Here is a 15,092-nt window from a genome sequence, read left to right as displayed (position 1 = left end):
TCTTTGCTGAATTTATTTTTTTAGGAAAAAAACTTTGCTGAATTGTGTTTTTCTTTGGATAACATTTGGCAAAATAAGATTTTCAATAAAAAAACATAGATGGAGATTTTACAAACGTTAGCTGAATTGAGTTTTCAATAGAAAAACTTTGCTGAATTTGAATTTTTCTACACAAACACTTTATTTAAATTATTTTTAGGCTTGCTGAATTGACTTTTTTGCAGAAAATGTTGACAGAAATGGAGTTTTCAATAGAAAAAATTTCCTGAATTTGAATTTTCCCCCACAAACACTTTATTGAAAATTTTTTTAGGCTTGCTGAATTGACTTTTTTACAGAAAATGTTAACTGAATTTGATGAATAAGATTTTCATAAAATTCATTTATATGGCTTTTTAATACTAAACTTTAGCTGAATTATGTTTGCTATAGAAGCACTTTGCTGAATTGTATTTCTCTATACACACACACACTTCATTGAAATTATTTTTAGGCTTGCTGAATTGAGTACATCTACAAATAAGTCTCCGCTGAATTGATTTGCTTATAGAAAATGTTAGCTGTAGTGGTGTTTTATATACAAAAAACTTTGCTGAATTGTGTTTTCCTATAGAAACAATTGACACAATTAAAATTTTTATGCAAACACGTTGCTGAATTCAGTTTATCGATTAAAAAATTATCTGAATCGATTTTTTTATATATAAAAAGTTTGCAGAATTGAATGTTTATATGGGAAAACTTTGTTATCGATAAAAAAATTATTTGAATTGAATTCCTTCTATATAACAAGTTTGCTGAATTGACTGTTTTTATGGAAAATGTTAGCTGAATAGACATTATTCTATAAGAAACCTTTGCTGAATTGACTTAGCTTAGCTTGATTCAATTTTTTTATCTTTGAATATAATTTGGTGGTAGAATAACTTAGCTGAATTGATGTTTTTCTGTAAGAAAATAAGCCAAATTAAATCACTATATATTTTTAACATATATTTTCAATATATAAACATTGCAGAACTGTGTTTGTATATAGTAAACTTTAGCTGAATTGAATTTGTTTATAAAAAAAAAATGTTTGCTGAATTTAGTTTTTTGATAGAAAAAGTTGGCTGAATTGAATTTTTCTATGGAAAAACTTTGTACCATTCATTTTTGTCATAAATAAAACTTTGCTGACTTTACTTTTTTTAAAGAAAACCATAGCTGAATTGAGATTGTCTTTAAAAACCATATCTGAATTGCGTTTTCTATGCCTAAACGTTGCTGAATTGTGTTTGTCTATAGAAAACTTTGGCAGAATTGAATTTTTATATAGAAAAAGTTTGCTGAATTCAGTTTATTGATAGAAAAAGTTGGCTGAATTGAATTTTTCTATGGAAAAACTTTGTACCATTCATTTTTCTCATAAATAAAACTTTGCTGAATTTAATTTTTTTACAGAAAAGTATAGCTAAATTCTGTTTTTCTAGAAAAAAAACCTTTTCTGATTTGACATAAACGTTGCTGAATTGTGTTTGTCTATAGAAAAATTAGCGGAATTGAATTTTTCTATTGAAAATAGATGCTGAATTTAATTTGTCTATAGAAAACGTTGCTGATTTTTTTTACAAAAAATTTTGCTGAATAGAATTTTTTAAGAAATAGTCCGCTTTATTGATTTTTTATACAGAAATAATTTACTGAATTGAATTTTTCTATAGAAAAACTTTGCAATGTTGCATTTTTCCCATAGTCAAAACTTTGCTGAATCTAATTTATTTTACAGGAAACCATCGCTGAATTGAGTTTTTCTAAAAGAAACCTCTATCTGAATTGCAATAAACGTTGCTAAATTGTGTGTTGTCTATAGATAACCTTTGCTGATTTGAATTTGTCTAAAGAAAAAGTTAGCTGAATTGAATTTTTATAATGAAAAAGTTTGCTGAATTTTGTTTGTTGATAGAAAAATGTGGCTGAATGGGATTTTTCAATAGAAAATATTGGCTGAATTGAGTTTTTGTATAGAAAAATATACCTAAATTGCATTTCTCTATATAAAATGTTAGCTGAATTGAGTTTTTGTTTATAAATTTTTTGCTGAATTGATTTTTTCTTAACCTTTTTTCATAACCTAAATTGTGTTTGTCTATAGATAACCTTTGCTGAATTGAATTTGTCTAAAGAAAAAGTTAGCTGAATTGAATTTTTATAAAGAAAAAGTTTACTGAATTTGGTTTGTTGATAAAAAAAAGTTGGCTGAATGGGATTTTTCTATAGAAAATATTGGCTGAATTGAGTTTTTGTATAGAAAAATATACCTAAATTGCAATTCTCTATATAAAATGTTAGCTGAATTGAGTTTTTGTATATACATTTTTTGCTGAATTGATTTTTTCTTTAGCAAACGTTAGCTGAATTGCCTTTTTTATGGCAAAAGTTGGCTAAATAGACTTTCTCCATAGACATTTGAGGTTTTTCTATAGAAAAAAATCGCTAAATTTAGTTTTAGCATACAAAAAAATTTAGCTGAATTTAATTTCCCATGGCATAAACGTTGCTGAATGGAGATTTCATTGATAAGAAAACTATGCTAAGTTGGATTTTTCCAAAGAAAAATTTGCTAAATTAAATTTTGCTAGATAAAAACTTTGCTGAATTGAGTTTTTATTTAGAATATTTTTCTAAATTGAGTTTTTCTGAAGAAAAATGTTGCTGAATAAAGTTCTGCTATAGAAAAAAAAAACTAACTAAATTCATATGTTTTATCGAATAAAATGCTAAATTTTGTTTCTCTTTAATAGACGGTTAGGATATACTTTGTCTACCTTTGTAAGGATTGGTGGATGACCCTATTAAAGTATAATAGGCTGTAGAAGGTCACTTTTTGACATTTGCCTGTCAAGACATTTTCATAGGTTCTTGCCTAGAGCATTTCTGATGAAAGGTCTTCTGTATATTTATAGGAAACAATTTTAAGATCTTCTCTTTATAGAAGGTCCCTTTAAACGTATCCTGTCAAAGATCTTTAAATTATCCTGAAAGGTCTTCCGACGGCAGAGAATCATTTAAAGGTCTTCTAGTCTTTAGAAGTCAGTTTTAAAAGTTTTCTGTATTTTATGGAAAACCTTTTGACAGATTGTTTCAGGCTTTTCAAAAGGACTTCTGCACATTGAAGGCAATTCCGATTGTAGGGACCCTATTAAGTTCTAAAGATTTCCTAGTTCGCTACTTCCAAACCATCTGTTAAAAATTCTTTTTGTTTTCAACTATTCTCCCGCCCTGGCAATTACTATTAAATATTTAAAAAGACAATTAAAAACACATACACGCACACACACATACATACAAATGTAAGTACATACATGTGTGCGTATCTCGTGCCGTTTGGCGTACTCAAAGAGTTCCGCAACTAATATTCTTTAAATACCTTACATGACAATTTGTTAATTATTTATGAAATAGTTGACGACGAAAACAACAACAACAAGAAAAAATTCCATCAACAGCTACAACAACTAATAGTCACACTACAACGTACCAGGGCAACAACAAGAACAAAACAAAAAATCCGTCAGTAGTCATTTATATTGTCTATTATACGTAAATATGTAGTACATATATACAAACATACAGAGAGACACACACACACGAATATATGTAGAGATAGATGGGTATGTCGTCTGGCCTTTGTTTCGTTCATTTCTATTGCGCAGTTCTCGATATTCGATTTCCCTAAGGCAAAGCAGCAGCAAAAATGTGATTAAATGGATAAAAAGTTTCGAAATATTTAGCATTAAATAGAATGGCGGATTTATTCCTGAGGGATAAAGAATTCGACCCAGATGGAATTGAAAGATTTGTCGGAAAAATATACCCAAATTTTATAAAATGTCTACACCCCTCAGGATGATTTTCGAATTTTATATAGAATCGAAGAAGACATACCAATTTGAAATATGCAAAGACCTGCCTAAGTTTTTGTGTGGGAGGCACCAGAAGGAGTGGATCGATGGGTCCCATTTTCGGACTTGATGTAGTTTGGTTGAAAGTATTGCGACTCGCAATGTCTGGATGAAATCGGAAATTCCATTCGCTTGATATTTAATTAAACAATTTTTCAAAATTTTTACCATTTTGTGTGGGAGGTACCAGAAGAAGTGGTTCGATTGGTCCCATCTTCGGACATAATCTAGGTAATGTAAACATGCAAAGTTTGTGCAAAGTTTCGATGAAAAAGAATATGCCGTTCGATTCATATTCGATTTAAAAATGTTCAAAATTTTCACATTTTGTGGGGAGGTACCAGAAGAAATGGTCCGATGGGTCACATCTTCGGACATAATCTAGGTAAGGTAAACACATTACGATATGCAAAGTTTCGATGAAATTGGATATGCCGTTCGCTTCATACTCGATTTACAATTTTTTTTTTCAAAATTTTGACATTTTGTTGGGAGGTACCCGAAGAAGTGGACCGATAAGTCCCATCTCCCAACATTATAAAGCTATGATTAAAATATTCGGTTGTGCAAATTTTGGTTCAAATCGGATAGCCTGTTCGCTAGATATTGTATTTTTAGTAATTTTTTGACTATTTTGTGTGGAAGGTACCAGAAGGAGTGGACCGATGGGTCCCATCTTCGGACATAATCTAGTTAATGTAAACATATTACTATGAGCAAAGTTTCGATGAAACTGGATTTGGTTCAAATCGGATAGTCTGTTCGCTAGATATTGTATTTTAAGCAAAATTTTGACTATTTAGTGTGGGAGGTACCAGAAGGAGTAGTCCGATGGGTCCCATATTCGGACATAATCTAGGTAAGGTAAACACATTGCTGTGTGCAAAGTTTCGATGAAATTGGATATGCCGTTCGCTTCATACAAGATGTGTAAGTTTTGAAAATTTTGAACCTTTGTGGGGGAGGTACTAGAAGGAGAGTACCGATAAGTTCCATCGTCCAACATTATAAAGGTATGGTCCAAACATTCGGTTGTGCAAAGTTTAGTTCAAATTAACGAGTCCGTTCGCCTGATATTATAAAATAAATTTTCAGCAACATTTTGACTATTTTGCATGGGAGTTACCAGATGGAATGGTTCGATGGGTCTTATCTTCGAACTTGACTTGAAGTTGGTAAAAATACGACAATGTGCAGAGTTCGAGTCAAATCGAACACTCCATTCGCTTAATATTGAATTAATAAAAACATTTTGAAATTTTTGACCCTTTGTGGGGGCAGGTACCAGAAGGAGTGGACCGATGAGTCTCACTTCCCAAGATTATATAGGCATGGTTAAAATTATGAGGCTGTGCTAAGTATAGTTCAAATTGTCCGTTCGCATGATATTTTAAAATTAATTTTCAGTCAAATTTTGACCATTTTATGTGGGAGGTACCAGGAGTGAACCGATGTGCCCCATCTTCGGACTTGAACTAATATTGAAATAAATATTACGAAAAAAAGAAAGTTTTGATGACATTTTTTTCCATCCTCGTAGAATAACACTTCAGTTCAAAAAAATACGGCTAAAACCTTTGAAATACCGAAAATGATGTGGGACCTTTATATTGGACCCTATCGAAATACGTCCATGTTTATCAAAATGTTTCTACGATTTTGTTTTTCATTCTCCATGAAACCGGAATGCCAAATTACAACCAGTTCGGTGGGGATAGTTCGGCTAAAATAAAAAAAAAAACTAAAAATTGATCGGATCTTTATATAGAAACTTACTTGGATCTATACCGGAAAATTTTCTTCAAAGATTTTTTAGGCGAGACAATGTGACTAAAGCCTGCCAAATACCGAAAATGGGATGGGACCCCTTATGTTGGACCATGTTAAAATTTGTCTAACATTTGTTTTATCCTCCAAGAAGCCGGAATGCCATATTAAGTCCCTAACATTCTCAAAACATAAAACTATATTGAAAAAAAAAATATATATATATTGTTCACTACTTCGTTGGTGTTAATCCGGCTAAAATCTTCAAAATGCTTAAAATCGGGACCGGGAACTTTGTTTACCGAAATTTTTCTACAAGTATTGTTATTATCCTCCAAAAAACTCGGAATGCCAAATTAAGTCACTTCGGTGAGGATAATGCGGCTAAAATCTTCTAAATGCTGAAAGTCGGACCATGTCAAAAATCTGCAAACAGAGCGGGATCGGCTAGATAAAATCTTGAAAACCGGAATGTCATATTTCAGCCAATGAATGTCATTTAAACCTTAAACCTGTATTTAAACCTTCAGAATACAGAAAATGGGACGAGACCTTTATATGAGGTCATATAATTTTTTTATAATTTTTTTTTTACCCTCTAAGAATAGGGAATTCCAAGTAGCAGCCATTTCACTTAGTTGAAAAAAATGCTGGTGTGAAAAATGCGACTAAAATCATTAGTCCGAAAATGGGTCGAGACCTTTATATGAAAAATTTGATGTCAATCTGACAAACATGAGGAGTTTGATGCCCAATTTACTTAAAATCGGGCGAAAATCTATATGGAAGCTATATCCAGATATGAACCGATTTCAGCGAAACTTGTCACAGGCTAGGTTATACTAATTTCAGTAGGTTTTATTCCTATCAGCCATATATTGGTTCCTTGGGGCATCACTTACTTCAATTACCTAAATCAATCTATAATATAAGGGAGCTATATCTAAATCTCAACCGATTTTCACGAAACTTGGCACACATTATTCCGGACTAAATTCGGTAAGCTATGCCAAATTTCGTGCAAATCGGCCGATTTCATGCACCATTTACATGAAATCGGACGAAACTATATATGGGAGCTATATCTAAATCTGAACCGATTTTCACGAAACTTGGCAGACATCACTCTAGGCTCAATTCAGTATGTTATGCTAAATTTCGTGCAAATCGAAAGATATATAGGGACTTTGGTGCACCATTTACGTGAAATCGAATGAAACTATACATGGGAACTATATCTAAATCTCGACCGATTTTCACGAAACTTGGCACACATCATTCCGGACTAAATTCGGTAAGCTATGCCAAATTTCGTGCAAATCGAAAGATATATAGGGACTTTGGTGCACCATTTACATGAAATCGGACGAAACTTTATATGGGAGTTATAACTAAATCTGAACCGATTTTCACGAAACTTGGCAGACATCACTCTAGGCTCAATTCAGTACGTTATACCAAATTTCGTGCAAATCGAAAGATTTATAGGGACTTTGGTGCACCATTTACATGAAATCGGACAAAACTATATATGGGAGCTATTTCTAAATCTGAACCGATTTTCACGAAAATTGGCAGACATCACTCTAGGCTCAATTCAGTACGTTATACCAAATTTCGTGCAAATCGAAAGATATATAGGGACTTTGGTGCACAATTTATGTGAAATCGGATGAAACTATATATGGGAACTATATCTAAATCTCGACAATTTTCACGAAAATTGGTAGACATCACTCTAGGCTCAATTCAGTACGTTATACCAAATTTCGTGCAAATCGAAAGATTTATAGGGACTTTGGTGCACCATTTACGTGAAATCGTACGAAACTATATATGGGAGCTATATCTAAATCTGAACCGATTTTTCTCAATTTCAATAGGGTTCGTCCTTGGGCCAAACAAATGAGCTGTGCCAAATTTCATCTAAATCGGATTATAAATGCGACACTAACAGACGGACGGACATGCATAAATCGACTTAGAAAGTGTTTCTATGCATATTCTCAAAAGGAACTATGGGTCTAGTCTATCTCGTTTCCTTTTCCCTGTTGCAAACATATGCATAAAGACATAATACCCTGTACCACAGTGTGGTGAAGGGTATAAAAATAGTGCTATATATCGTGCATATATGTACGTATGTAGCAACATCCTTATATATGTAGGGCACATTATTAAAGGCGAAAAAATCCAAAAAAAACACATATTTTTGTTTGATCCAAAATTTACAAAGACATTCCATACCCTAACATACAACAACGACAACAAAGACATCACACCCCACACACACACACACACCTTCACAACATTTCTATAAAGGAGAGCTCACAGAGATGTGGAGAAAAAAAGTGAAAAGATGTATAGAAAAAAAATACAAGAAAAAAACTACTGTAAAGAAATACGGATATTCTTACATACCCAAAACAATTCGTTCATACATACATACATGCATGTACATACGAGTATGTACTACAAAATACCCAGTAAAAAATATTTGGAGTAATCCTCAACCGAGCAATAGAGGAGTAATGATTTCTTCATCCATTTGGAGTAATAAGCGAGCAATGTATGAATTTTGTTTTGCCAAAAAATTCCACGAAGTTGGAAAAAAATTGATGTCTCGCCTTATGCTCCAAATGGATCAATAAGGGATGCATCAAAGCATTTTTGGCATGTTTTTTTTTGTTTGATGTAACTGTTGTTTAACTGTTGCTTTCGTCATGTTCGATTATTTCTTTATGGTTGTCCGTCCATTTGCTCAGTTTTCTTGTGTCCGTCTGAAGTGAAACACGTGTTGTAAGTGTAAATAAAGTGTAATTAAAAAAATTAAAAAAGTGTAATTAAAAAAATCAATTGGTAAAATAATGTGTGATAATTTTGTTTCTAAACGTCATCTTAGACGGCTTGTAAAAAAAGAAATTGAAAATTTCTCAAATTAGGAATTTGTAAGGCGAAAACACTAAATATCCACCGAGAGAAAATTAACATGCGTGACATATATTGCAAGATATTTTGCGTACCTGATGGGGAATATTTTGTATTTATTCCTATTCTACACCACTGTCAAATTTAGTAAATACTAATATTTAAACTATATTTCAAACTATTTTTCTACCTTAAGAACCATGAATTTTAATGCGAACATATTCCAAACTCAATCAGTTTTTACGGATGAAACTGTACAAAGCACACCGAATAATGTCGCAGGTAATGTTAACTCATAGCTCTTTTTATATTTTTTATCATAGTAATTATTTGATTTTATGTTCATTTCTAGAAACAAACAATGAAACAAAAAACACCAATAAAAAATTGGAAAACAAAATTGATCTCCTTCAAACTGAAGTCGAAGCTTTAAAGAAAATTATGTGTAAACAGACAATTTTGTTAGAACAGATCGTTAAACACATACGCCCAACTAGCAAGGATCTCAAAATTTTTCCAATAAATTCACTAGAGGAATTAAATTCGGCAGAACAATTAGTTAATAACGAGCCTGAATCAGAAGTGGTAAGCCAGAGTTTTTAATGCATAATTTAAGTGAATTTGGTACTAAAAGCTAATTATATTTATCTTTAATTATTTTCAGATATCATATATGAAACTAAAATTTGGCAAAGACAAAATAGAAAAGGCGTTACATGCAATGATTGGTGACAATATTTTGCTTCGGGTAAATTGGGATGGAGCTAAAAATAAGACAGCCATAAACAAATATCGGTTGTTTAACTTTTTTTATTTCGGTAATAGCTTGATTTTATAACGTGTTTTAAATAATATGTACATGATGTTTATTTTTCCTTTATTTTTGCAGAATCACTCAGAGACACCTACGAAACTTATCCTGAATTTGAAAAATCTTTTAAGTTGGCCTTTCGCAAATGTAAGGCAACATTTTACCGGCAAACCTACAGCCTAAAATCTAAATAAATAAAGTATTTAATATGTTTTTTTAATTATAAGAAATTATAGTACAAAAATGAATTATTTGTTTTTTTTTCGTTAAAAATAAATGATAAAATATATATTCTTTATTTTACTCTTTTCTTTTACTTCTTTACTTTCTTTTACTCTTTTATGCTTTTTCAGGAGATAACAAAGATTACTCCCTTTGTCCTCCTTTCCGATATGAAAACGAGTACTCCGTCTATGCTCTTTCAGGAGATAACAAAGATTACTCCCTTTGTCCTCCTTTCCGAGATGAAAACGAGTACTCCGTCTGTCATCCAATGGGAGCTCAAAAGGAGTGCTCGCCTCCTAGGACATGCAATGTTAAAAAAGAGTATAAAATGCAAGAGAGTCGGAGATTTAAGGAGTACTCCATTGCTCGAAAAGGAGCGTCCTACGATTAATCGTTGGATGATCCAATTTTTTACTGGGTAACCACCTAATACAAACATACAAACAAAGATTCATCTGATGTTGCAAAAAAAAAAAAATAGAGAGAAGAGAACTTTGTACATCCATATATGGGAATGGTTGATGTCGTTTCAAAATGAACAAAAAAAAACTAACTAAACAATGATGCTAATGTAGCCTTTTTTAAGGTAAAACCCTGGGTAGGGGCACATTCGGCGAATTTGACTTTTTTTTACAAAACTGTTAAAATGTTAAACTAATACTAATTTATTATATGTTTTTAATACTAGTTTTTATAATTAAGTAACAGAGGAAAATATCCAGCCATAAAGTTTTCATATCTATTAAATAAGTACTGAGATATAGAGCTCTAAAAAAGTGCCAAGGGGATGAGGATTGATTTTTTTATGTTTATACAGATATTGGATTTTTCGTACCATTATATTATTAAGAATTTATTTAATGCAACTGCAATTGAATTTCGAAATATATTTGAGGACTCGACTTTTTTGGGAGAAAAAAAGTTTTTATTATAATCTCCGTCTTACGGCTAATGAGTTTGTACGAATACTACTCCCTTCTGTACTGCCATACATAACATATCTCTTTAATTCCATACTCACTTCCAGCACATTTCCTAGTCGTTGGAAGCATGCAAAAATCATACCTATACCAAAATCAAATTCGGAATTTCGCCCAATTGCAATTCTGTGCTTCCTTTCAAAAATATTCGAAAAAATCGTGCAGGAACAAATGTCCGAGTATCTTCAAAGAAACTCACTGCTCAGTAATGTTCAATCTGGTTTTCGTGCGGGGCACAGCTGCACCACTGCTCTTATAGAAGTTTCAGAGTCTATAAGGTGCGAGATTGACGAAAATAAGATATGTTTTCTTGTTCTGCTTGATCACTCAAAAGCATTTGATACCGTCGACCATCAAAACTTGTGTTTTAAACTTCGTCGTTTTTTTTAATTTTTCCAGAACTTCTACAAAACTAATTTCGTCCTATCTCTCAAATAGATCTCAGTCAGTTTACACTGGAACCTTGATCTCTAAACCTATGGCTGTAAAAAAAGGAGTCCCCCAAGGATCCATCATAGGTCCACTCCTCTTCTCCTTATATGCGAACGATCTTCCTGATCAACTTCACCATAGTCAAGCACACATGTACGCAGATGATGTGCAAGTATTTTTGAGTAGCTCCCTAAACAATATAAGTCTGTGTGTAGAAATTCTTAATCAGGATCTCTTTAGATTATGCGAGTGGGCTAAAGCTAATGGCCTATTATTGAATCCGCTTAAATCAAAATGCTTGATCATTCACAAAAACAGAAAATGTCATTGCAGCATACTGACATTCTTGTCAACAATGAAAAAATCTTGGAGTAATTGTCAACAAATCATTAAGCTGGAACAACCATATCACTGCTACCGTAGGACAAACCTACTCAAAATTAAGGGCTCTGTGGCTAACACATTCATACACACCTCCAAATATTCGCTGTCTGCTGGCCAAAACTTTCCTAGTTCCAAGCTTATTGTATGGTTGTGAGCTGTTTGCCAATTGTGATTCCCTCTGTCGTCATAAATTAAATGTCGCATTTAATAGCATAACACGATACGTGTATGACCTAAGTAAGAGACAAAATGTCTCACAGTATTCTAAATCCCTGTATGGAGTAAATTTCGACTCACTTCTTAAAATCAAATCTCTACAACTCCTTCATAGAACTATTCTCAAACAAAAACCAACGTACCTGTTCGAAAAAATTACATTTGCAAGATCACATAGGGGAAGAAAAATTATACCTTTTCGTCGGAAGAGCCTGGTTTCTGAGAGACAATTTTACATTGGCACGATACGCGATTGGAATGCTCTACCAACTGATTTGCAATGCATTAACAATATAAGTAATTTCAAAAAAACGGCTTGTACAACATTTTTCATAATTGAAAACGTTAGGTTTGATCATACAATCTATTTGATTTACTAATCGTTCTTTTTATTAACAAATGTAATAGAAACATTTTTATATTTTTTATTGTAGTTCAATTTTTTTTTAAATTATCTCAACTCAATTAATCATATTTATTATTTTCCATAATGTATCCTTTTCCATAATGTATCCTTTTCCATAATGTATCCTTCTTCCATTCTTACCACTTTTATAATATCTAAGATACTTATTATTAAAAAATTATGGACATGTGATTATATATATAATCCTGTACTGCCACTTATAAGACTTTTGTCTTGTTGTACAGGAAAAACATTAATTAACTTAATAAATAAATATACTTTGCTACGGCAAAAATATGCCTCATCAAAATATTGTTTTATACCCCATTGCTCTTTGGACCAAATCCGTTTGAGACAAATTGGACTCATTTACAAATATCCGCCAGTCCGTCTGCGTGTCTGTCAGGCTGGCTGATCTGCAAGATAACTTCAAACTTTGCACATCGTAAAATTTCTTCCAAACTTGAATCAAGCTACCCCACAAAATGGTCAATATTTTGATGAAAATTCATTTTATAATATAATGCGAACTGACTATCCGATTTTATGTAAACTCTGCAAAACCTAATATTTTATCGAAACCTCTATAATGTTGGAAGATGGGACTCATAAGTCCACTCCTTCTAGTATCTCCCCTACAAAGGGTCAATATTTCGAAAACTTGTAAATGATACCAAGCAACGGCTCTGATTGGCTTTAACATGGCGAAGTCCAGGCTTATCTTGGTCCCTCTTTCATCTCAATTGTGGACACTGACCTCCCCGCGGTGCCACCTGCGGAGCTATTCTCATCTCAAACTGCAGCAAAAAGAACAATTGGGTACCAAAAACCACCACCAAGAAACCCATGGTACGATCAGGAGTGTCGTAATGCTACTGATGTGAAAAACGCAGCGTATAGGGCAACCCTGCAGACAGTAGCAACACGTAACGTGATGGAGAATTATCGGGAGAAAAGAAGAGATGAGAAACGTGTTTTTAGAAAAAAGAAGAAAGAACAAGAAAAACGTGAGCGTGAGCAAAGCGAGATGAACAGGAGTCAGAATGAAGTCCGGAAATTTTACGAGTAAAACACCAAACCGAAGGCTTTGGTGCAGGCACATCCTCCTCCTGTAGAGATGAAGAAGTAAACCTGGTGATAGATACAGACAGCCTGTTGAGGATCTGGAAGGAGCATTTCGAAAAGCTTCTAGTATCAAATAGTGGCGATGAAGAAGATTCCCCAGAACCAATAAGAGATGATGGTATAGAGTGTATACCACCTAGCCAAGATGAGATCATAAAAGCAATTAATCGGCTCAAGAACAACAAAGCAGCAGGAGCCGATGGGTTACCAGCCGAACTATTCAAGACTGGTGGCCAGATGCTGGTCAGGAGCATGCACCAGCTGATTAGCACAATTTGGCTAGGCCATGTTGTGCGGATGAATGAAAATGCCCCAGCTCAAAAGGCATATAAAAATGAGCCTACTGATGGTTTCCGTAGAAGGGGAAGGCCACGAATTAGATGTAAAGACCAAGTAGAAAACAACATCTTGGAACGTGGTCTTCCAAATTGGTGGACTTGCGCACAAGACCGACGCGCTTGGAAATTTTTTTTAAGCTCGGCTTATGGAACAACCGTTCTGTAACAAGCCAGCTAAGTAAGTAAGTGTAAATCTCATATGAAGCGAACGCAATAGCCAATTTCATTCAAACTTTGCACAACGCAATATGTTTACCAATCCTATCGGTCCTCTTCTTCTGGTACACTTCTCACACAAAGTATCAACATACTGAATATTCATTAATCTAATATAAAGCGAATGGAATGTCCGATTTGGTCCAAACTGTGCACATCGTAATATTTCTTTCAAACTTAAATCTAGTTCGAATATGGGGAATATCGGTTCACTCCTTCTGGTACCTCCCCCCACAAAATGGTCTAAATTTTGCTGAAAATTAATTGGGAACAGATCATCGGATTTGAACCAAACTTTTACAACCTAATATTTTATCGAATCCTGTATAATGTTGCAATGGTATGGAAATGGGGTCCCTGGGTCCAAGTATTGATATAGCCCCCATATAACCGTATCTCCCGATTTAAGGTATTTTGTTGTCTATTAGACACATTTTACGACCAAAATGGCTGTAATTTGGCACAGAACGTTCTCTTTAAGAACCAAATGTCCATGCAAAAATTTATGTATGTAGGTCCAAGTTTACTGTTATCCCCCACACAAAGGTTCCCCTATTTTTAGTATTTACCCAAAAATTGGGTATAAACTCATTAACTGGCGAACCACTAGACATAGGCGGTCAAAATTTGGCTCAGATGGTTTTTATATCAATACAAGTAATATTATGGGAAATGGGGTCCCTGGGTCCAAGTTTTGATATAGCCCCCATATAACCGTATATCACGATTTAAGGTATTTTTTGGCATTTAGACACATTTTACCACCAAAATGGCTGTAATTTGGCACAGAACGTTCTCTTTGGGTGCAAAATGTCCATGCAAAAACTTATATATGTAGATCCAAGTTTACTGGTATCCCCCATACAAAGGTACCCATATTTTGAGTCTTTACCCAAAAATTGGGGATAAACTCATTAACTGCCGAACCACTTGACATAAGCGGCCAAATTTTGGTTCTTATATCAATACAAGTAATATTATGGGAAATGGGGTCCCTGGGTCCAAGTTTTGATATAGCCCCCATATAACCGTATCTCTCGATTTAAGGTATTTTTTTTGGCATTTAGACACATTTTACCACCAAAATGGCTGTAATTTGGCACAGAACGTTCTCTTTGGGTACCAAATGTCCATGCAAAAATGTATGTATGTAGGTCCACCTTTACAGAAATCCCCCATACAAAGGTATCCCTATTTTGAGTATTTACCCAAAATTTAGGGATAAACTCATTAACTGCCGAACCACTTGACATAGGCGGCCAAAATTTGGCTCAGATGGTATTTATATCAATACAAACACTGGTATGGAAAATGGGGTCC

At 33.5% G+C, this 15,092-nt stretch overlaps 1 protein-coding gene across 2 annotated transcripts; it reads left to right on the top strand.

Annotated features, from left to right (window-relative positions):
* The first annotated feature begins 8,446 nt into the window (after positions 1–8,446).
* LOC133327802 (uncharacterized) lies at positions 8,447–9,644 on the top strand. 2 transcript variants are annotated; one of them, XM_061536340.1, is made up of 5 exons: positions 8,447–8,510; positions 8,836–8,921; positions 8,992–9,224; positions 9,304–9,457; positions 9,529–9,644. In XM_061536340.1, the coding sequence occupies exons 2-5, from the start codon at positions 8,840–8,842 to the stop codon at positions 9,642–9,644; spliced, it is 585 nt and encodes a 194-aa protein (XP_061392324.1). In that variant the 5' UTR covers positions 8,447–8,510; positions 8,836–8,839. The 2 variants fall into 2 exon arrangements, with proteins under 2 accessions (XP_061392324.1, XP_061392323.1); XM_061536339.1 differs by having other exon boundaries at positions 8,490–8,570.
* The last annotated feature ends 5,448 nt before the right edge of the window (positions 9,645–15,092 follow it).

The sequence above is a fragment of the Musca vetustissima genome, unplaced genomic scaffold, assembly GCF_032173495.1.
Source record: "Musca vetustissima isolate MV318-11 ecotype Yass unplaced genomic scaffold, APGP_CSIRO_Mvet_v1 utg59063, whole genome shotgun sequence".
NCBI lineage: Eukaryota > Metazoa > Arthropoda > Insecta > Diptera > Muscidae > Musca > Musca vetustissima.
Note: the sequence above shows the minus strand (reverse complement) of the source record. Positions and strands in the feature narration are given on the sequence as shown.

Excerpts from the sequence above, each read along its gene's own strand:
- LOC133327802 (XM_061536340.1), top strand. The coding sequence starts at position 8,840 with ATGAATTTTAATGCGAACATATTCCAAACTCAATCAGTTTTTACGGAT. Across the intron at positions 8,922-8,991 it reads CACACCGAATAATGTCGCAG|AAACAAACAATGAAACAAAA; the intron begins GTAATGTTAACT and ends GTTCATTTCTAG. Across the intron at positions 9,458-9,528 it reads GTTTAACTTTTTTTATTTCG|AATCACTCAGAGACACCTAC; the intron begins GTAATAGCTTGA and ends TTATTTTTGCAG.